The sequence below is a fragment of the Pristiophorus japonicus genome, unplaced genomic scaffold (genome assembly GCF_044704955.1).
Source record: "Pristiophorus japonicus isolate sPriJap1 unplaced genomic scaffold, sPriJap1.hap1 HAP1_SCAFFOLD_682, whole genome shotgun sequence".
Classification (NCBI taxonomy): Eukaryota; Metazoa; Chordata; class Chondrichthyes; family Pristiophoridae; genus Pristiophorus; species Pristiophorus japonicus.
Window position 1 is genome coordinate 22702 of NW_027254595.1, and position 25244 is coordinate 47945.

Consider the following 25244-nt stretch of genomic DNA (forward strand, 5'->3'; position numbering starts at 1 on the left):
GAGGTTATCCACTTTGGTGGTTAAAAACAGAGAGACAGACTATTATCTGAATGGTGACAGATTAGGAAAAGGGGAGGTGCAAAGAGACCTGGGTGTCATGGTTCATCAGTCATTGAAGGTTGGCATGCAGGTACAGCAGGCGGTGAAGAAGGCAAATGGTATGTTGGCCTTCATAGCGAGGGGATTTGAGTACAGGGGCAGGGAGGTGTTGCTACAGTTGTACAGGGCCTTGGTAGGCCACACCTGGAGTATTGTGTACAGTTTTGGTCTCCTAACCTGAGGAAGGACATTCTTGCTATTGAGGGAGTGCAGCGAAGGTTCACCAGACTGATTCCCGGGATGGCGGGACTGACCTATCAAGAAAGACTGGATCAACTGGGCTTGTATTCACTGGAGTTCAGAAGAATGAGAGGGGATCTCAGAGAAACGTTTAAAATTCTGACGGGTTTTAGACAGGTTAGATGCAGGAAGAATGTTCCCGATGTTGGGGAAGTCCAGAACCAGGGGGTCACAGTCTAAGGATAAGGGGTAAGCCATTTAGGACCGAGATGAGGAGAAACTTCTTCACCCAGAGAGTGGTGAACCTGTGGAATTCTCTACCACAGAAAGTTGTTGAAGCCAATTCACTAAATATATTCAAAAAGGGAGTTAGATGTAGTCCTTACTACTCGGGGGGATCAAGGGTTATGGTGAGAAAGCAGGAATGGGGCCCTGAAGTTGCATGTTCAGCCATGAACTCATTGAATGGCGGTGCAGGCTCGAAGGGCCGAATGGCCTACTCCTGCACCTATTTTCTATGTTTCTATGTTTCTCTGTCCTGAACTCCAGTTGAGGGGGGTGGAAGATGCCTGTGGGTGGATTTTTTTAACGTGGGTTGACCGTTGTACACCAGCCACCACACTGGCTCGACAGGGCTAGATCTTGGTCCAGTGGCAAGGGTTGACCAGGACGATCGGAGACCTGCTCTGCTGCACGGACCCAGTGCGCGCACACATATTGCACAGTGTGGGCTGGACCCGTGCGGCCCCCTGGGGCCCTCGGCTCTTCTGGGCCCCGTACCCTCGTTTGCCGCACCTCCGCCATGATGTTCCAGGGCCCGACACTCAAGCTCTATTTATAGCCCTGATCTGCGGTGGTGGACAGCTACAGCAGGCGGTGAAGAAGGCAAATGGCATGTTGGCGTTCACAGCGAGAGGATTTGAGTATTGGAGCAGGGAGGTCTTACTGCAGTTGTACAGGGCCTTGGTGGGGCCTCACCTGGAATATTGTGTTCAGTTTTGGTCTCCTAATCTGAGGAAGGACGTTCTTGCTATTGAGGGAGTGCAGCGAAGGTTCACCAGACTGATTCCCGGGATGGCAGGACTGACATATGAGGAGAGACTGGATCGACTGGGCCTGTATTCACTGGAGTTTAGAAGGATGAGAGGGGATCTCAAAGGAACATATAAAATTCTGACGGGACTGGACAGGGTAGATGCGGGAAGAATGTTCCCGATGCTGGGAAAGTCGAGAACCAGGGGTCACACAGTCTAAGGATAAGGAGTAAAGCCACTTAGGACCGAGATGAGGAGAAACTTCTTCACTCAGAGAATTGTGAACCTGTGGAATTCCCTGCCGCAGAGAGTTGTTGAGGACAGTTCGTTAGATATATTCAAAATGGAGTAAGATGTGGCCCTTACGGCTGAAGGGATCAAGGGGTATGGAGAGAAAGCAGGAATGGGATACTGAAGTTGCATGATCAGCCATGATCTTATAGAATGGCGGTGCAGGCTCGAAGGGCCGAATGGCCTACTCCTGCACCTATTTTCTATGTTTCTATGGTTCGATGACACGCCACGATGTTCTACGGCCCAGCTTTCCAGCTCTATTTATAGCCCCCGACCCACGGTGGTATTCTGACACAGGCCGGAGCGGCCCAGGGTGTAATCGGAGTCGGCAGGCGAAGGCTTCTGAGGCGTCAGGGGAACAACCAATGGGAGAGGGGCTCCGCAGAACTTCATGATTTTGTATGTATTTTGAGTGTACAAAGAGAGCAACCCGCGGATTGCTCAGTGAGAACGGTGGGGGTTGAATCCAGTGCGGGACTGGTGTGAGCCGTTTTCTCGATCGAGCGAAAGTACACAATGCTTTTCTCCATCCACAGACTTGTGTCGAGTGATAGATTTAAATACTCCACAACCGTGGGAGAAGTGAGGCAAAAGGGGGAAGAATAGAGGGGAAGCGGAGAAGGGGAAAGTGAGGGGAATAAGTTCTCACCTTTCTGTTCATTGAGTGGGACATTTAAGGCGTCAATTGTCTCGGTCTCCTCCTGTCCCACGGCCTTGTCTTCCTCTGCCTTGTCCTCCTCTGTCCCGCCTGCTGCAGCCAGAGCTTGTTTCTGGCTGGCATTCGCCTCCACGTAACGAATCAATCCGAATTTCTGGCCAGATGCACTGTTTAACCAGGGCAAGAATTTTGTCGTTATTCTACAAATAGCCCCACACACTCCCACCTGCCTCCATCCCACACCGAAACCCTCGATTAGATTCCAGCCTGTAACTCACTCCCGGGTATCTGTTGTTCTATATATAAACCCCCCGAACCCCTCGATTAGATTCCATCCAGTAACTCACTCCTGGCTATCTGTTATTCTACATATAAATCTCCCGAACCCCTCGATTAGATTCCAGCCTGAAACTCACTCCCGGGTATCTGTTATTCTATATATAAAACCCCCGAAACCCTCGATTAGATTCCAGTCTGTAACTCACTCCGGGGTAACTGTTATTCTATATTTAAACCCCCCGAACCCCTCGATTAGATTCCAGTCTGTAACTCACTCCCCGGTATATGTTAATCTATATATAAACCACCGAACCCCTCGATTAGATTCCAGCCTGTAACTCACTCCCGGGTATCTGTTATTCTATACATAAGCCCTGCCGAACACCTCGATTAGATTCTAGCCTGCAACTCACTCCGGGGTAACTGTTATTCTATATTTAAACCCCCCGAACCCCTCGATTAGATTCCAGTCTGTAACTCACTCCCCGGTATATGTTAATCTATATATAAACCACCGAACCCCTCGATTAGATTCCAGCCTGTAACTCACTCCCGGGTGTCTGTTAATCTATATATAAAACCCCGAACCCCTCGATTAGATTCCAGCCTGTAACTCACTCCCGGGTATGTGTTATTCTATATATAAACACACCAAACCCCTCGATTAGATTCCAGCCTGTAACTCACTCCCGGGTATCTGTTATTCTCTATATAAACCCCCCGGAACCCCTCGATTAGATTCCAGTCTGTAACTCACTCCCGGGTATCTGTTATTCTCTATATAAACCCTCCCAAACCCCACGATTAGATTCCAGCCTGTAACTCAATCCCGGGTATCTGTTATTCTATGTATAAACCCCCCGAACCCCTCGATTAGATTCCAGCCTGTAACTCAATCCCGGGTATCTGTTATTCTATATATTAATCCCCCGAACCCCTCAATTAGATTCCAGCCTGTAACTCACTCCCGGGTATCTGTTATTCTATATATAAATCCTCCGAACCCCTCGATTAGATTCCAGCCTGTAACTCACTCCCGGGTGTCTGTTAATCTATATATAAAACCCCCGAACCCCTCGATTAGATTCCACCCTGTAACTCACTCCCGGGTATCTGTTAATCTATATATAAACCCCACCGAACCCCTCGATTAGATTCCAGCCTGTAACTCACTCCCGGGTATCTGTTATTCTATATATAATCCCCCGAACCCCTCGATTAGATTCCAGCCTGTAACTCACTCCCGGGTATCTGTTATTCTATACAGAACCCCCCCCGAACACCTCGGTTAGATTCTAGCCTGCAACTCACTCCGGGGTATCGGTTATTCTATATATTAACCCCCCGAACCCCTCGATTAGATTCTAGCCTGTAACTCACTCCCGGGTATCTGTTATTCTATATATAAACCCGCCCCGAACCGCTCGATTAGATTCCAGCCTGTAACTCACTCCCGGGTATCTGTTATTCTATATATAAACCCCCCGAACCCCTCGATTAGATTCCAGCCTGTAACCCACTCCCGAGTATCTGTTATTCGATATAAAAACCGCCCGAACCACTTGATTAGATTCCAGCCTGTAACCCACTCCCAGGTATCTGTTATTCTATATATAAACCCCCCGAATCCCTCGATTAGATTCCAGCCTGCAACTCACTCTCGGGTATCTATTTTTCTATATATAAACACCCCGAACTCCTCGATTAGATTCCAGCCTGTAACTAACTCCCGGGTATCTGTTATTCTATATATAAACACCCCGAACCCCTCGATTAGATTCCAGCCTGTAACTCACTCCCGGGTATCTGTTATTCTATATATAAACCCCCCGAACCACTCAATTCGATTTCAGCCTGTAACTCACTGCGGGGTATCTGTTATTCTATATATAAACCCCCGAATCCCACGATTAGATTCCAGCCTGTAACTCACTCCCGGGTATCTGTAATTCTATATATAAACCCCACCGAACCCCTCGATTAGATTCCAGCCTGTAACTCACTCCCGGGTATCTGTTATTCTATACATAATCCCCCGAACCCCTCGATTAGATTCCAGCCTGTAACTCACTCCCGGGTATCTGTTGTTCTAGATATAAACCCCCCGAACCCCTCGATTAGATTCCATCCTGTAACGCACTCCTGGGTATCTGTTATTCTATATATAAACCCCCCCGAACCGCTCGATTAGATTCCAGCCTGTAACTCACTCCCGAGTATCTGTTATTCTATATAAAAACCGCCCGAACCACTTGATTAGATTCCAGCCTGTAACCCACTCCCCGGTATCTGTTATTCTATATAAAAACCCCCCGAATCCCTCGATTAGATTCCAGCCTGTAACTCACTCTCGGGTATCTATTATTCTATATATAAACCCCCCGAACCCCTCGATTAGATTCCAGCCTGTAACTCACTCCCGGGTATCTGTTATTCTTTATATAAACACCCCGAACCCCTCGATTAGATTCCAGCCTGTAACACACTCCTGGGTATCTGTTATTCTATATATAAACCCCCCCGAACCCCTCGATTAGATTCCAGCCTGTAACTCACTCCCGGGTATCTGTTATTCTATACATAACACCCCCGAACATCTCGATTAGATTCTAGCCTGCAACTCACTCCGGGGTATATGTTATTTTATATATAAAACCCCCGAACCCCTCGATTAGATTCCAGCCTGTAACTCACTCCCGGGTATCTGTTATTCTATATATAAACCCCCCCGAACCGCTCGATTAGATTCCAGCCTGTAACTCACTCCCGGGTATCTGTTATTCTATATATAAAACCCCCGAACCCCTCGATTAGATTCCAGCCTGTAACCCACTCCCGAGTATCTGTTATTCTATATAAAAACCGCCCGAACCACTTGATTAGATTCCAGCCTGTAACCCACTCCCCGGTATCTGTTATTCTATATATAAACCCCCCGAATCCCTCGATTAGATTCCAGCCTGTAACTCACTCTCGGGTATCTATTATTCTATATATAAACCCCCCGAACCCCTCGATTAGATTCCAGCCTGTAACTCACTCCCGGGTGTCTGTTAATCTATATATAAAACCCCCGAACCCCTCGATTAGATTCCAGCCTGTAACTCACTCCCGGGTATCTGTTATTCTATATATAAACCCCCCCGAACCCCTCGATTAGATTCCAGCCTGTAACTCACTCCCGGGTATCTGTTATTCTATAGATAAACCTCCCCGAACCCCTCGATTAGATTCCAGGCTTTAACTCACTCCCGGGTATCTGTTATTCTATATATAAACACCCCGAACCCCTCGATTAGATTCCAGCCTGTAACTCACTCCCGGGTATGTGTTATTTTATATATAAACCCCCCGAACCCCTCGATTAGATTCCAGCCTGTAACTCACTCCCGGGTATCTGTTATTCTATATATAAACCCCCCGAATCCCTCGATTAGATTCCAGGCTGTAACTCACTCCCGGGTATCTGTTATTCTATATATAAACCACCCGAACCGCTCGATTAGATTCCAGCCTGTAACTCACTCCCGGGCATCTGTTATTCTATATATAAACCCCCCGAACCCCGCGATTAGATTCCAGGCTGTAACTCACTCCCGGGTATCTGTTATTCTATATATTAACCCCCCCGAACCCCTCGATTAGATTCCAGGCTTTAACTCACTCCCGGGTATCTGTTATTCTATATATAAACCCCTCGAACGCCTCGATTAGATTCCAGCCTGTAACTCACTCCCGGGTATCTGTTATTCTTTATATAAACCCCTCGAACGCCTCGATTAGATTCCAGCTTGTAACTCACTCCCGGATAGCCGTTATACTCCATATAAACCCCCCCGAACCCATCGATTAGATTCCAGCCTGTAACTCAATCCCGGGTATCTGTTATTCTATATATAAACCCCCCGAACCCCTCGATTAGATTCCAGTCTGTAACTCACTCCCGGGTATCTGTTATTCTCTATATAAACCCTCCCAAACCCCACGATTAGATTCCAGCCTGTAACTCAATCCCGGGTATCTGTTATTCTATGTATAAATCCCCAGAACCCCTCGATTAGATTCCAGCCTGTAACTCACTCCCGGGTATCTGTTATTCTATATATAAACCCCCCGAACCCCTCGATTAGATTCCAGCCTGTAACTCAATCCCGGGTATCTGTTATTCTATATATAAATCCCCCGAACCCCTCGATTAGATTCCAGCCTGTAACTCACTCCCGGGTATCTGTTATTCTATATATAAACCCCCCGAACCCCTCGATTAGATTCCAGTCTGTAACGCACTCCTGGGTATCTGTTATTCTATATATAAACCCCCCGAACCCCTCGATTAGATTCTAGCCTGCAACTCACTCCCGGGTATCTGTTATTCTATACATAACCCCCCCCGAACACCTCGGTTAGATTCTAGCCTGCAACTCACTCCGGGGTATCGGTTATTCTATATATTAACCCCCCGAACCCCTCGATTAGATTCTAGCCTGTAACTCACTCCCGGGTATCTGTTATTCGATATATAAACCCCCCCCGAACCGCTCGATTAGATTCCAGCCTGTAACTCAATCCCGGGTATCTGTTATTCTATATATAAAACCCCCGAATACCCTCGATTAGATTCCAGCCTGTAACCCACTCCCGAGTATCTGTTATTCGATATAAAAACCGCCCGAACCACTTGATTAGATTCCAGCCTGTAACCCACTCCCAGGTATCTGTTATTCTATATATAAACCCCCCGAATCCCTCGATTAGATTCCAGCCTGCAACTCACTCTCGGGTATCTATTTTTCCATATATAAACACCCCGAACTCCTCGATTAGATTCCAGCCTGTAACTCACTCCCGGGTATCTGTTATTCTATATATAAACACCCCGAACCCCTCGATTAGATTCCAGCCTGTAACTCACTCCCGAGTATCTGTTATTCTATATGTAAATCCCCCGAACCCCTCGATTAGATTCCAGCCTGTAACTCACTCCCGGGTATCTGTTATTCTATATATAAACCCCCCGAACCACTCAATTAGATTTCAGCCTGTAACTCACTGCGGGGTATCTGTTATTCTATATATAAACCCCCGAATCCCACGATTAGATTCCAGCCTGTAACTCACTCCCGGGTATCTGTTATTCTATATATAAACCCCACCGAACCCCTCGATTAGATTCCAGCCTGTAACTCACTCCCGGGTATCTGTTATTCTATACATAATCCCCCGAACCCCTCGATTAGATTCCAGCCTGTAACTCACTCCCGGGTATCTGTTGTTCTAGATATAAACCCCCCGAACCCCTCGATTAGATTCCATCCTGTAACGCACTCCTGGGTATCTGTTATTCTATATATAAATCTCCCGAACCCCTCGATTAGATTCCAGCCTGAAACTGACTCCCGGGTATCTGTTATTCTACATATAAATCCCCCGAACCCCTCGATTAGATTCCAGCCTGTAACTCACTCCTGGGTATCTGTTATTCTATATATAAACCACCCGAACCCCTCGATTAGATTCCAGCCTGTAACTCACTCCCGGGTATCTGTTATTCTTTATATAAACCCCCCGAACCCCTCGATTAGATTCCAGCCTGTAACTCACTCCCGGGTATCTGTTATTCTTTATATAAACACCCCGAACCCCTCGATTAGATTCCAGCCTGTAACACACTCCTGGGTATCTGTTATTCTATATATAAACCCCCCCGAATCCCTCGATTAGATTCCAGCCTGTAACTCACTCCCGGGTATCTGTTATTCTGTACATAACCCCCCCGAACACCTCGATTAGATTCTAGCCTGCAACTCACTCCGGGGTATATGTTATTTTATCTATAAAACCCCCGAACCCCTCGATTAGATTCCAGCCTGTAACTCACTCCCGGGTATCTGTTATTCTATATATAAACCCCCCCGAACCGCTCGATTAGATTCCAGCCTGTAACTCACTCCCGGGTATCTGTTATTCTATATATAAAACCCCCGAACCCCTCGATTAGATTCCAGCCTGTAACCCACTCCCGAGTATCTGTTATTCTATATAAAAACCGCCCGAACCACTTGATTAGATTCCAGCCTGTAACCCACTCCCCGGTATCTGTTATTCTATATATAAACCCCCCGAATCCCTCGATTAGATTCCAGCCTGTAACTCACTCTCGGGTATCTATTATTCTATATATAAACCCCCCGAACCCCTCGATTAGATTCCAGCCTGTAACTCACTCTCGGGTATCGGTTATTCTATATATAAACCCCCCCCGAACCCCTCGATTAGATTCCAGCCTGTAACTCACTCCCGGGTGTCTGTTAATCTATATATAAAACCCCCGAACCCCTCGATTAGATTCCAGCCTGTAACTCACTCCCGGGTATCTGTTATTCTATAGATAAACCCCCCCGAACCCCTCGATTAGATTCCAGGCTTTAACTCACTCCCGGGTATCTGTTATTCTATATATAAACACCCCGAACCCCTCGATTAGATTCCAGCCTGTAACTCACTCCCGGGTATGTGTTATTTTATATATAAACCCCCCGAACCCCTCGATTAGATTCCAGCCTGTAACTCACTCCCGGGTATCTGTTATTCTATATATAAACCCCCCGAACCCCTCGATTAGATTCCAGCCTGTAACTCAATCCCGGTTACCTGTTATTCTATATATAAACCCCCCGAATCCCTCGATTAGATTCCAGGCTGCAACTCACTCCCGGGTATCTGTTATTCTATATATAAACCACCCGAACCCCTCGATTAGATTCCAGCCTGTAACTCACTCCCGGGCATCTGTTATTCTATATATAAACCCCCCGAACCCCGCGATTAGATTCCAGGCTGTAACTCACTCCCGGGTATCTGTTATTCTATATGTAAACACCCCGAACCCTCCGATTAGATTCCAGCCTTTAACTCACTCCCGGGTATCTGTTATTCTTTATATAAACCCCTCGAACGCCTCGATTGGATCCAAGGCTGTAACTCACTCCCGGGTATCTGTTATTCGTTTTATAAACACTCCAAACCCCTCGATTAGATTCCAGCCTGTAACCCACTCCCAGGTATCTGTTATTCGATATATAAACCCCCCGAACCCCTCGATTAGTTTCCAGCCTGTAACTCACTCCCGGGTATCTGTTATTCCATATATAAACCCCCGAACCCCTCGATTGGATTCAAGGCTGTAACTCACTCCCGGGTATCTGTTATTCTTTTTATAAACAACCAAACCCCTCAATTAGATTCCAGCCTGTAACTCACTCCCGGGTATCTGTTATTCTATATGTACACAACCCGAACCCCTCGATTAGTTTCCAGCCTGTAACCCACTCCCGGGAATCTGTTATTCTCTATATACATTACCCGAACCCCTCGATTAGATTCCAGCCTGTAACCCACTCCCGGGTATCTGTTATGTTATATATAAACACCCCGAACCCCTCGAATAGATTCCAGCCTGTAACTCACTCCCGGGTAACTGATATTCTATATATAAACCCCCCCGAACCCCTCGATAAGATTCCAGCCTGTAACTCAATCCCGGGTATCTGTTATTCTCTATATAAACACCCCGAACCCCTCGATTAGATTCCAGCCTGTAACTCAATCCCGGGTATCTGTTATTCTATATATAAACCCCCCGAACCCCTCGATTAGATTCCAGCCTGTAACTCACTCCCGGGTATCTGTTATTCTATATATAAACCCCCCGAACCCCTCGATTAGATTCCAGCCTGTAACTCACTCTCGGGTATCGGTTATTCTATATATAAAGCCCCCCCGAACCCCTCGATTAGATTCCAGTCTGTAACTCACTCTCGGGTATCTGTTATTCCATATAGAAACCCCTCGAACTCCTCGATTAGATTCCAGCCTGTAACTCACTCCCGGGTGTCTGTTAATCTATATATAAAACCCCGAACCCCTCGATTAGATTCCAGCCTGTAACTCACTCCCGGGTATCTGTTATTCTATAGATAAACCCCCCGAACCCCTCGATTAGATTCCAGGCTGTAACTCACTCCCGGGTATCTGTTATTCTATATATAAACCCCCCGAAACCCTCGATTAGTTTCCAGACTGTAACTCACTCCCAGGTCTGTGTTATTTTATATATAAACCCCCCGAACCCCTGGATTAGATTCCAGCCTGTAACTCACTCCCGGGTATCTGTTATTCTATATATAAACCCCCCGAACCCCTCGATTAGATTCCAGCCTGTAACTCACTCCCGGGTATCTGTTATTCTATATATAAACCCCCCGAACCCCTCGATTAGATTCCAGGCTGTAACTCACTCCCGGGTATCTGTTATTCTATATATAAACCCCCGAACCCCTCGATTAGATTCCAGCCTGTAACTCACTCCCGGGTATGTGTTATTCTATATATAAACCCCCCGAACCCCTCGATTAGATTCCAGCCTGTAACTCACTCCCGGGTATCTGTTATTCTATATATAAACCCCCCCGAACCCCTCGATTAGATTCCAGCCTGTAACTCACTCCCGGGTATCTGTTATTCCATATATAAACACCCCGAACCCCTCGATTGGATTCAAGGCTGTAACTCACTCCCGGGTATCTGTTATTCTTTTTATAAACACACCAAACCCCTCGATTAGATTCCAGCCTGTAACTCACTCCCGGGTATCTGTTATTCTATATGTACACAACCCGAACCCCTCGATTAGATTCCAGCCTGTAACCCACTCCTGGGTATCTGTTATTCTATATATAAACCCCCGAACCCCTCGATTAGATTCCAGCCTGTAACTCACTCCCGGGTATCTGTTATTCTATATATAAACCCCACCGAACCCCTCGATGAGATTCCAGCCTGTAACTCACTCCCGGATAGCCGTTATACTCCATATAAACCCCCCCCGAACCCCTCGATTAGATTCCAGGCTGTAACTCACTCCCGGGTATCTGTTATTCTATATATAAACCCCCCGAAACCCTCGATTAGTTTCCAGACTGTAACTCACTCCCAGGTCTGTGTTATTTTATATATAAACCCCCCGAACCCCTGGATTAGATTCCAGCCTGTAACTCACTCCCGGGTATCTGTTATTCTATATATAAACCCCCCGAACCCCTCGATTAGATTCCAGCCTGTAACTCACTCCCGGGTATCTGTTATTCTATATATAAACCCCCCGAACCCCTCGATTAGATTCCAGGCTGCAACTCACTCCCGGGTATCTGTTATTCTATATGTAAACACCCCGAACCCCTCGATTAGATTCCAGCCTGTAACTCACTCCCGGGTATCTGTTATTCTATATATAAACCCCCCCGAACCCCTCGATTAGATTCCAGCCTGTAACTCACTCCCGGGTATCTGTTATTCCATATATAAACACCCCGAACCCCTCGATTGGATTCAAGGCTGTAACTCACTCCCGGGTATCTGTTATTCTTTTTATAAACCCCCCGAACCCCTCGATTAGATTCCAGCCTGTAACTCACTCCCGGGTATCTGTTATTCTATATGTACACAACCCGAACCCCTCGATTAGATTCCAGCCTGTAACCCACTCCTGGGTATCTGTTATTCTATATGTAAACACCCCGAACCCCTCGATTAGATTCCAGCCTGTAACTCACTCCCGGGTATCTGTTATTCTATATGTACACAACCCGAACCCCTCGATTAGATTCCAGCCTGTAACCCACTCCTGGGTATCTGTTATTCTATATATAAACCCCCGAACCCCTCGATTAGATTCCAGCCTGTAACTCACTCCCGGGTATCTGTTATTCTATATATAAACCCCACCGAACCCCTCGATGAGATTCCAGCCTGTAACTCACTCCCGGATAGCCGTTATACTCCATATAAACCCCCCCCGAACCCCTCGATTAGATTCCAGCCTGTAACTCAATCCAGGGTATCTGTTATTCTATATATAAATCCCCCGAACCACTCGGTTAGATTCCAGTCTGTTACTCACTCCCGGGTATCTGTTATTCTCTATATAAACCCCACCGAACCCCTCGATTAGATTCCAGCCTGTAACTCAATCCCGGGTATCTGTTATTCTATATATAAATCCCCCGAACCCCTCGATTAGATTCCAGCCTGTAACTCACTCCCGGGTATCTGTTATTCTATATATAAACCCCCCGAACCCCTCGATTAGATTCCAGCCTGTAACTCACTCCCGGGTATCTGTTATTCTATATATAAATCCCCCGAACCCCTCGAATAGATTCCAGCCTGTAACTCACTCCCGGGTATCTGTTATTCTATATATAAACCCTCCCGAACCCCTCGATAAGATTCCAGCCTGTAACTCACTCCCGGGTATCTGTTATTCTATATATAAACACCCCGAACCCCTCGATTAGATTCCAGCCTGTAACTCAATCCCGGGTATCTGTTTCTATATATAAATCCCCCGAACCCCTCGATTAGATTCCAGTCTGTAACCCACTCCCGGGTATCTGTTATTCTCTATATAAACACCCCGAACCCCTCGATTAGATTCCAGCCTGTAACTCAATCCCGGGTATCTGTTTCTATATATAAACACCCCGAACCCCTCGATTAGATTCCAGCCTGTAACCCACTCCCGGGTATCTGTTATTCTCTATATAAACCCCCCCGAACCCCTCATTTAGATTCCAGTCTGTAACCCACTCCCGGGTATCTGTTATTCTCTATATAAACCCCCCCGAACCCCTCGTTTAGATTCCAGCCTGTAACTCAATCCCGGATATCTGTTATTCTATATATAAATCCCCCGAACCCCTCGATTAGATTCCAGCCTGTAACTCACTCCCGCGTATCTGTTATTCTATATATAAACCCCCCGAACCCCTCGATTAGATTCCAGCCTGTAACTCACTCTCGGGTATCGGTTATTCTATATATAAAGCCCCCCCGAACCCCTCGATTAGATTCCAGCCTGTAACTCACTCTCGGGTATCTGTTATTCTATATAGAAACCCCTCGAACTCCTCGATTAGATTCCAGCCTGTAACTCACTCCCGGGTGTCTGTTAATCTATATATAAAACCCCGAACCCCTCGATTAGATTCCAGCCTGTAACTCACTCCCGGGTATCTGTTATTCTATAGATAAACCCCCCGAACCCCTCGATTAGATTCCAGGCTGTAACTCACTCCCGGGTATCTGTTATTCTATATATAAACCCCCCGAAACCCTCGATTAGTTTCCAGACTGTAACTCACTCCCAGGTATGTGTTATTTTATATATAAACCCCCCGAACCCCTGGATTAGATTCCAGCCTGTAACTCACTCCCGGGTATCTGTTATTCTATATATAAACTCCCCGAACCCCTCGATTAGATTCCAGCCTGTAACTCACTCCCGGGTATCTGTTATTCTATATATAAACCCCCCGAACCCCTCGATTAGATTCCAGGCTGTAACTCACTCCCGGGTATCTGTTATTCTATATGTAAACACCCCGAACCCCTCGATTAGATTCCAGCCTGTAACTCACTCCCGGGTATCTGTTATTCTATATATAAACCCCCCCGAACCCCTCGATTAGATTCCAGCCTGTAACTCACTCCCAGGTATCTGTTATTCCATATATAAACACCCCGAACCCCTCGATTGGATTCAAGGCTGTAACTCACTCCCGGGTATCTGTTATTCTTTTTATAAACACACCAAACCCCTCGATTAGATTCCAGCCTGTAACTCACTCCCGGGTATCTGTTATTCTATATGTACACAACCCGAACCCCTCGATTAGATTCCAGCCTGTAACCCACTCCTGGGTATCTGTTATTCTATATATAAACCCCCGAACCCCTCGATTAGATTCCAGCCTGTAACTCACTCCCGGGTATCTGTTATTCTATATATAAACCCCACCGAACCCCACGATGAGATTCCAGCCTGTAACTCACTCCCGGATAGCCGTTATACTCCATATAAACCCCCCCCGAACCCCTCGATTAGATTCCAGCCTGTAACTCAATCCCGGGTATCTGTTATTCTATATATAAATCCCCCGAAACACTCGGTTAGATTCCAGTCTGTTACTCACTCCCGGGTATCTGTTATTCTCTATATAAACCCCACCGAACCCCTCGATTAGATTCCAGCCTGTAACTCAATCCCAGGTATCTGTTATTCTATATATAAATCCCCCGAACCCCTCGATTAGATTCCAGCCTGTAACTCACTCCCGGGTATCTGTTATTCTATATATAAACCCCCCGAACCCCTCGATTAGATTCCAGCTTGTAACTCACTCCCGGGTATCTGTTATTCTATATATAAATCCCCCGAACCCCTCGATTAGATTCCAGCCTGTAACTCACTCCCGGGTATCTGTTATTCCATATATAAACACCCCGAACCCCTCGATTGGATTCAAGGCTGTAACTCACTCCCGGGTATCTGTTATTCTTTTTATAAACACACCAAACCCCTCGATTAGATTCCAGCCTGTAACTCACTCCCGGGTATCTGTTATTCTATATGTACACAACCCGAACCCCTCGATTAGATTCCAGCCTGTAACCCACTCCTGGGTATCTGTTATTCTATATATAAACCCCCGAACCCCTCGATTAGATTCCAGCCTGTAACTCACTCCCGGGTATCTGTTATTCTATATATAAACCCCCCGAACCCCTCGATTAGATTCCAGCCTGTAACTCACTCCCGGGTATCTGTTATTCTATATATAAACCCCACCGAACCCCTCGATGAGATTCCAGCCTGTAACTCACTCCCGGATAGCCGTTATACTCCATATAAACCCCCCCCGAACCCCTCGATTAGATTCCAGCCTGTAACTCAATCCCGGGTATCTGTTATTCTATATATAAATCCCCCGAACCACTCGGTTAGATTCCAGTCTGTTACTCACTCCCGGGTATCTGTTATTCTCTACATAAACCCCACCGAACCCCTCGATTAGATTCCAGCCTGTAACTCACTCCCGGGTATCTGTTATTCTATATATAAATCCCCCGAACCCCTCGATTAGATTCCAGCCTGTAACTCACTCCCGGGTATCTGTTATTCTATATATAAACCCCCCGAACCCCTCGATTAGATTCCAGCTTGTAACTCACTCCCGGGTATCTGTTATTCTATATATAAATCCCCCGAACCCCTCGAATAGATTCCAGCCTGTAACTCACTCCCGGGTAACTGATATTCTATATATAAACCCTCCCGAACCCCTCGATAAGATTCCAGCCTGTAACTCAATCCCGGGTATCTGTTATTCTCTATATAAACACCCCGAACCCCTCGATTAGATTCCAGCCTGTAACTCAATCCCGGGTATCTGTTTCTATATATAAATCCCCCGAACCCCTCGATTAGATTCCAGTCTGTAACCCACTCCTGGGTATCTGTTATTCTCTATATAAACACCCCGAACCCCTCGATTAGATTCCAGCCTGTAACTCAATCCCGGGTATCTGTTTCTATATATAAACACCCCGAACCCCTCGATTAGATTCCAGCCTGTAACCCACTCCCGGGTATCTGTTATTCTCTATATAAACCCCCCCGAACCCCTCATTTAGATTCCAGTCTGTAACCCACTCCCGGGTATCTGTTATTCTCTATATAAACCCCCCCGAACCCCTCGTTTAGATTCCAGCCTGTAACTCAATCCCGGATATCTGTTATTCTATATATAAATCCCCCGAACCCCTCGATTAGATTCCAGCCTGTAACTCACTCCCGGGTATCTGTTATTCTATATATAAACCCCCCGAACCCCTCGATTAGATTCCAGCCTGTAACTCACTCTCGGGTATCGGTTATTCTATATATAAAGCCCCCCCCAACTCCTCGATTAGATTCCAGCCTGTAACTCATTCTCGGGTATCTGTTATTCTATATAGAAACCCCTCGAACTCCTCGATTAGATTCCAGCCTGTAACTCACTCCCGGGTGTCTGTTAATCTATATATAAAACCCCGAACCCCTCGATTAGATTCCAGCCTGTAACTCACTCCCGGGTATCTGTTATTCTATAGATAAACCCCCCGAACCCCTCGATTAGATTCCAGGCTGTAACTCACTCCCGGGTATCTGTTATTCTATATATAAACCCCCCGAAACCCTCGATTAGTTTCCAGACTGTAACTCACTCCCAGGTATGTGTTATTTTATATATAAACCCCCCGAACCCCTGGATTAGATTCCAGCCTGTAACTCACTCCCGGGTATCTGTTATTCTATATATAACCCCCCCCGAACCCCTCGATTAGATTCCAGCCTGTAACTCACTCCCAGGTATCTGTTATTCCATATATAAACACCCCGAACCCCTCGATTGGATTCAAGGCTGTAACTCACTCCCGGGTATCTGTTATTCTTTTTATAAACACCCCGAACCCCTCGATTAGATTCCAGCCTGTAACTCACTCCCAGGTATCAGTTATTCTATATATAAACCCCGCCGAACCCCTCGATTAGATTCCAAGCTGTAACTCACACCCGAGTATCTGTTATTCTATATGTAAACACCCCGAACCCCTCGATTAGATTCCAGCCTGTAACTCACTCCCGGATATGTGTTATTCTATATATAAACCCCCCGAACCCCTCGATTAGATTCCAGCCTGTAACTCACTCCCGGGTATCTGTTATTCCATATATAAACACCCCGAACCCCTCGATTAGATTCAAGGCTGTAACTCACTCCCGGGTATCTGTTATTCTTTTTATAAACACACCAAACCCCTCGATTAGATTCCAGCCTGTAACCCACTCCTGGGTATCTGTTATTCTATATATAAACCCCCGAACCCCTCGATTAGATTCCAGCCTGTAACTCACTCCCGGGTATGTGTTATTCTATATATAAACCCCCCGGACCCCTCGATGAGATTCCAGCCTGTAACTCAATCCCGGGTATCTGTTATTCTATATATAAACCCCACCGAACCCCTCGATGAGATTCCAGCCTGTAACTCACTCCCGGGTATCTGTTATTCTATATATAAACCCCACCGAACCCCTCGATGAGATTCCAGCCTGTAACTCAATCCCGGGTATCTGTTATTCTATATATAAATCCCCCGAACCAATCGGTTAGATTCCAGTCTGTTACTCACTCCCGGGTATCTGTTATTCTCTATATAAACCCCACCGAACCCCTCGATTAGATTCCAGCCTGTAACTCAATCCCGGGTATCTGTTATTCTATATATAAACCCCCCGAACCCCTCGATTAGATTCCAGCTTGTAACTCACTCCCGGGTATCTGTTATTCTATATATAAATCCCCCGAACCCCTCGATTAGATTCCAGCCTGTAACTCACTCCCGGGTATCTGTTATTCTATATGTAAACACCCCGAACCCCTCGATTAGATTCCAGCCTGTAACTCACTCCCGGGTATGTGTTATTCTATATATAAACCCCCCGAACCCCTCGATTAGATTCCAGCCTGTAACTCACTCCCGGGTATCTGTTATTCTTTTTATAAACACACCAAACCCCTCGATTAGATTCCAGCCTGTAACTCACTCCCGGGTATCTGTTATTCTATATATAAACCCACTGAACCCCTCGATGAGATTCCAGCTTGTAACTCACTCCCGGATAGCCGTTATACTCCATATAAACCCCCCCGAACCCCTCGATTAGATTCCAGCCTGTAACTCACTCCCGGGTATCTGTTATTCTATATATAAACCCCACCGAACCCCTCGATGAGATTCCAGCTTGTAACTCACTCCCGGATAGCCGTTATACTCCATATAAACCCCCCCGAACCCATCGATTAGATTCCAGCCTGTAACTCAATCCCGGGTATCTGTTATTCTATATATAAATCCCCCGAACCACTCGATTAGATTCCAGTCTGTAACTCACTCCCGGGTATCTGTTATTCTCTATATAAACCCCCCGGAACCCCTCGATTAGATTCCAGTCTGTAACTCACTCCCGGGTATCTGTTATTCTCTATATAAACCCTCCCGAACCCCTCGATTAGATTCCAGCCTGTAACTCACTCCCGGGTATCTGTTATTCTATATATAAAGCCCCCGAACCCCTCGATTAGATTCCAGCCTGTAACTCACTCCCGGGTATCTGTTATTCTATATATAAACCCCCCGAACCCCTCGATTAGATTCCAGCCTGTAACTCAATCCCGGGTATCTGTTATTCTATATATAATTCCCCTGAACCCGTCGATTAGATTCCAGCCTGTAACTCACTCCCGGGTATCTGTTATTCTATATATAATCCCCCGAACCCCTCGATTAGATTCCATCCTGTAACTCACTCCCGGGTATCTGTTATTCTATACATAACCCACCCCGAACACCTCGGTTAGATTCTAGCCTGCAACTCACTCCCGGGTATCTGTTATTCTATACATAACCCACCCCGAACACCTCGGTTAGATTCCAGCCTGTAACTCACTCCCGGGTAGCCGTTATACGATATATAAACCCCCCCGAACCCGTCGATTAGATTCCAGCCTGTAACTCACTCCCGGGTATCTGTTATTCTATATATAAATCCCCCGAACCACTCGATTAGATTCCAGTCTGTAACTCACTCCCGGGTATCTGTTATTCTCTATATAAACCCCCCGGAACCCCTCGATTAGATTCCAGTCTGTAACTCACTCCCGGGTATCTGTTATTCTCTATATAAACCCTCCCGAACCCCTCGATTAGATTCCAGCCTGTAACTCACTCCCGGGTATCTGTTATTCTATATATAAAGCCCCCGAACCCCTCGATTAGATTCCAGCCTGTAACTCAATCCCGGGTATCTGTTATTCTATATATAATTCCCCTGAACCCCTCGATTAGATTCCAGCCTGTAACTCAATCCCGGGTATCTGTTATTCTATATATAAACCCCCCGAACCCCTCGATTAGATTCTAGCCTGTAACTCACTCCCGGGTATCTGTTATTCTATATATAAACCCCCCCCGAACCGCTCGATTAGATTCCAGCCTGTAACTCACTCCCGGGTATCTGTTATTCTATATATAAAACCCCCGAACCCCTCGATTAGATTCCAGCCTGTAACCCACTCCCGAGTATCTGTTATTCGATATAAAAACCGCCCGAACCACTTGATTAGATTCCAGCCTGTAACCCACTCCCAGGTATCTGTTATTCTATATATAAACCCCCCGAATCCCTCGATTAGATTCCAGCCTGTAACTCACTCTCGGGTATCTATTATTCTATATATAAACACCCCGAACCACTCGATTAGATTCCAGCCTGTAACTCACTCTCGGGTATCTGTTATTCTATATATAAACCCCCCCGAACCCCTCGATTAGATTCCAGTTTGCCACTCACTCCCGGGTATCTGTTATTCTATATATAAACACCCCCCGAACCCCTCGATTAGATTCCAGTCTGTACCTCACTCCCGGGTATCTGTTATTCTTTATATAAACACCCCGAACCCCTCGATTAGATTCCAGCCTGTAACACACTCCTGGGTATCTGTTATTCTCTATATAAACCCCCCGAACCCCTCGATTAGATTCCAGCCTGTAACTCACTCCCGGGTATCTGTTATTCTATATATAAACCCCCCCGAACCCCTCGATTAGATTCCAGCCTGTAACTCACTCCCGGGTATCTGTTATTCTTTATATAAACACCCCGAACCCCTCGATTAGATTCCAGCCTGTAACACACTCCTGGGTATCTGTTATTCTCTATATAAACCCCCCGAACCCCTCGATTAGATTCCAGCCTGTAACTCACTCCCGGGTATCTGTTATTCTATATATAAACCCCCCCGAACCCCTCGATTAGATTCCAGCCTGTAACTCACTCCCGGGTATCTGTTATTCTATACATAACCCCCCCGAACACCTCGATTAGATTCTAGCCTGCAACTCACTCCGGGGTATATGTTATTTTATATATAAAACCCCCGAACCCCTCGATTAGATTCCAGCCTGTAACTCACTCCCGGGTATCTGTTATTCTATATATAAACACCCCGAACCCCTCGATTAGATTCCAGCCTGTAACTCACTCCCAGGTATCTGTTATTCTATATATAAAACCCCCGAACCCCTCGATTAGATTCCAGCCTGTAACCCACTCCCGAGTATCTGTTATTCTATATAAAAACCGCCCGAACCACTTGATTAGATTCCAGCCTGTAACCCACTCCCGAGTATCTGTTATTCTATATAAAAACCGCCCGAACCACTTGATTAGATTCCAGCCTGTAACTCACTCCCGGGTATCTGTTATTCTATATATAAACCCCCCGAATCCCTCGATTAGATTCCAGCCTGTAACTCACTCCCGGGTATCTATTATTCTATATATAAACCCCCCGAACCCCTCGATTAGATTCCAGCCTGTAACTCACTCCCGGGTATCTGTTATTCTATACATAACCTCCCCGAACACCTCGATTAGATTCTAGCCTGCAACTCACTCCGGGGTATATGTTATTTTATATATAAAACCCCTGAACCCCTCGATTAGATTCCAGCCTGTAACTCACTCCCGGGTATCTGTTATTCTATATATAAACACCCCGAACCCCTCGATTAGATTCCAGCCTGTAACTCACTCCCAGGTATCTGTTATTCTATATATAAAACCCCCGAACCCCTCGATTAGATTCCAGCCTGTAACCCACTCCCGAGTATCTGTTATTCTATATAAAAACCGCCCGAACCACTTGATTAGATTCCAGCCTGTAACCCACTCCCGAGTATCTGTTATTCTATATAAAAACCGCCCGAACCACTTGATTAGATTCCAGCCTGTAACTCACTCCCGGGTATCTGTTATTCTATATATAAACCCCCCGAATCCCTCGATTAGATTCCAGCCTGTAACTCACTCCCGGGTATCTATTATTCTATATATAAACCCCCCGAACCCCTCGATTAGATTCCAGCCTGTAACTCACTCTCGGGTATCGGTTATTTTATATATAAACCCCCCCCGAACCCCTCGATTAGATTCCAGCCTGTAACTCACTCTCGGGTATCTGTGATTCTATATATTAACACCCCGAATCCCTCGATTAGATTCCAGCCTGTAACTCACTCCCAGGTATCTGTTATTCTATAGATAAACCCCCCCCGAACCCCTCGATTAGATTCCAGCCTGTAACTCACTCCCGGGTATGTGTTATTTTATATATAAACCCCCCGAACCCCTCGATTAGATTCCAGCCTGTAACTCACTCCCGGGTATCTGTTATTCTATATATAAACCCCCCGAACCCCTCGATTAGATTCCAGCCTGTAACTCAATCCCGGTTACCTGTTATTCTATATATAAACCCCCCGAACCCCTCGATTAGATTCCAGCCTGTAACTCACTCCCGGGTATCTGTTATTCTATATATAAATCCCCCGAACCTCTCGATTAGATTCCAGCCTGTAACTCACTCCCGGGTATCTGTTATTCTATATATAAACCACCCGAACCCCTCGATTAGAATCCAGCCTGTAACTCAATCCCGGGTATCTGTTATTCTATATAGAAACCGCCCGAGCCCCTCGATTAGATTCCAGCCTGTAACTCACTCCCGGGCATCTGTTATTCTATATATAAACCCCCCGAACCCCGCGATTAGATTCCAGGCTGTAACTCACTCCCGGGTATCTGTTATTCTATATGTAAACACCCCGAACCCTCCGATTAGATTCCAGCCTTTAACTCACTCCCGGGTATCTGTTATTCTTTATATAAACCCCTCGAACGCCTCGATTGGATCCAAGGCTGTAACTCACTCCCGGGTATCTGTTATTCTTTTTATAAACACTCCAAACCCCTCGATTAGATTCCAGCCTGTAACCCACTCCCGGGTATCTGTTATTCGATATATAAACCCCCCGAACCCCTCGATTAGATTCCAGCCTGTAACTCACTCCCGGGTATCTGTTATTCCATATATAAACCCCCGAACCCCTCGATTGGATTCAAGGCTGTAACTCACTCCCGGGTATCTGTTATTCTTTTTATAAACAACCAAACCCCTCAATTAGATTCCAGCCTGTAACTCACTCCCGGGTATCTGTTATTCTATATGTACACAACCCGAACCCCTCGATTAGTTTCCAGCCTGTAACCCACTCCCGGGAATCTGTTATTCTCTATATACATTACCCGAACCCCTCGATTAGATTCCAGCCTGTAACCCACTCCCGGGTATCTGTTATGTTATATATAAACACCCCGAACCCCTCGAATAGATTCCAGCCTGTAACTCACTCCCGGGTAACTGATATTCTATATATAAACCCCCCCGAACCCCTCGATAAGATTCCAGCCTGTAACTCAATCCCGGGTATCTGTTATTCTCTATATAAACACCCCGAACCCCTCGATTAGATTCCAGCCTGTAACTCAATCCCGGGTATCTGTTTCTATATATAAATCACCCGAACCCCTCGATTAGATTCCAGTCTGTAACCCACTCCCGGGTATCTGTTATTCTCTATATAAACACCCCGAACCCCTCGATTAGATTCCAGCCTGTAACTCAATCCCGGGTATCTGTTTCTATATATAAATCCCCCGAACCCCTCGATTAGATTCCAGCCTGTAACTCACTCCCGGGTATCTGTTATTCTATATATAAACCCCCCGAACCCCTCGATTAGATTCCAGCCTGTAACTCACTCTCGGGTATCGGTTATTCTATATATAAAGCCCCCCCGAACCCCTCGATTAGATTCCAGCCTGTAACTCACTCTCGGGTATCTGTTATTCCATATAGAAACCCCTCGAACTCCTCGATTAGATTCCAGCCTGTAACTCACTCCCGGGTGTCTGTTAATCTATATATAAAACCCCGAACCCCTCGATTAGATTCCAGCCTGTAACTCACTCCCGGGTATCTGTTATTCTATAGATAAACCCCCCGAACCCCTCGATTAGATTCCAGGCTGTAACTCACTCCCGGGTATCTGTTATTCTATATATAAACCCCCCGAAACCCTCGATTAGTTTCCAGACTGTAACTCACTCCCAGGTATGTGTTATTTTATATATAAACCCCCCGAACCCCTGGATTAGATTCCAGCCTGTAACTCACTCACGGGTATCTGTTATTCTATATATAAACCCCCCGAACCCCTCGATTAGATTCCAGCCTGTAACTCACTCCCGGGTGTCTGTTAATCTATATATAAAACCCCGAACCCCTCGATTAGATTCCAGCCTGTAACTCACTCCCGGGTATCTGTTATTCTATAGATAAACCCCCCGAACCCCTCGATTAGATTCCAGGCTGTAACTCACTCCCGGGTATCTGTTATTCTATATATAAACCCCCCGAAACCCTCGATTAGTTTCCAGACTGTAACTCACTCTCAGGTATGTGTTATTTTATATATAAACCCCCCGAAGCCCTGGATTAGATTTCAGCCTGTAACTCACTCCCGGGTATCTGTTATTCTATATATAAACTCCCCGAACCCCTCGATTAGATTCCAGCCTGTAACTCACTCCCAGGTATCTGTTATTCTATATATAAACCCCCCGAACCCCTCGATTAGATTCCAGGCTGTAACTCACTCCCGGGTATCTGTTATTCTATATGTAAACACCCCGAACCCCTCGATTAGATTCCAGCCTGTAACTCACTCCCGGGTATGTGTTATTCTATATATAAACCCCCCGAACCCCTCGATTAGATTCCAGCCTGTAACTCACTCCCGGGTATCTGTTATTCTATATATAAACCCCCCCGAACCCCTCGATTAGATTCCAGCCTGTAACTCACTCCCGGGTATCTGTTATTCCATATATAAACACCCCGAACCCCTCGATTGGATTCAAGGCTGTAACTCACTCCCGGGTATCTGTTATTCTTTTTATAAACACACCAAACCCCTCGATTAGATTCCAGCCTGTAACTCACTCCCGGGTATCTGTTATTCTATATGTACACAACCCGAACCCCTCGATTAGATTCCAGCCTGTAACCCACTCCTGGGTATCTGTTATTTTATATATAAACCCCCCGAACCCCTGGATTAGATTCCAGCCTGTAACTCACTCCCGGGTATCTGTTATTCTATATATAAACTCCCCGAACCCCTCGATTAGATTCCAGCCTGTAACTCACTCCCGGGTATCTGTTATTCTATATGTAAACACCCCGAACCCCTCGATTAGATTCCAGCCTGTAACTCACTCCCGGGTATGTGTTATTCTATATATAAACCCCCCGAACCCCTCGATTAGATTCCAGCCTGTAACTCACTCCCGGGTATCTGTTATTCCATATATAAACACCCCGAACCCCTCGATTGGATTCAAGGCTGTAACTCACTCCCGGGTATCTGTTATTCTTTTTATAAACACACCAAACCCCTCGATTAGATTCCAGCCTGTAACTCACTCACGGGTATCTGTTATTCTATATGTACACAACCCGAACCCCTCGATTAGATTCCAGCCTGTAACCCACTCCTGGGTATCTGTTATTCTATATATAAACCCCCGAACCCCTCGATTAGATTCCAGCCTGTAACTCAATCCCGGGTATCTGTTATTCTATATATAAACCCCCCCGAACCCCTCGATTAGATTCCAGCCTGTAACTCACTCCCGGGTATCTGTTATTCCATATATAAACACCCCGAACCCCTCGATTGGATTCAAGGCTGTAACTCACTCCCGGGTATCTGTTATTCTTTTTATAAACACACCAAACCCCTCGATTAGATTCCAGCCTGTAACTCACTCACGGGTATCTGTTATT

At 46.0% G+C, this 25244-nt stretch overlaps 1 protein-coding gene across 1 annotated transcript in view; it reads right to left on the bottom strand.

The window, feature by feature from the left end:
• The window catches only part of LOC139256033 (equilibrative nucleobase transporter 1-like), a gene marked incomplete at its 5' end in the record, with an annotated part of 168999 nt that overhangs the window by 14028 nt on the left and 129727 nt on the right, over positions 1-25244 (bottom strand). The window contains one exon of the mRNA XM_070874114.1: positions 2257-2432. Within this exon, the coding sequence (XP_070730215.1) occupies positions 2257-2432 (176 nt within the window). The remainder of the gene's footprint in view (positions 1-2256; positions 2433-25244) is intronic.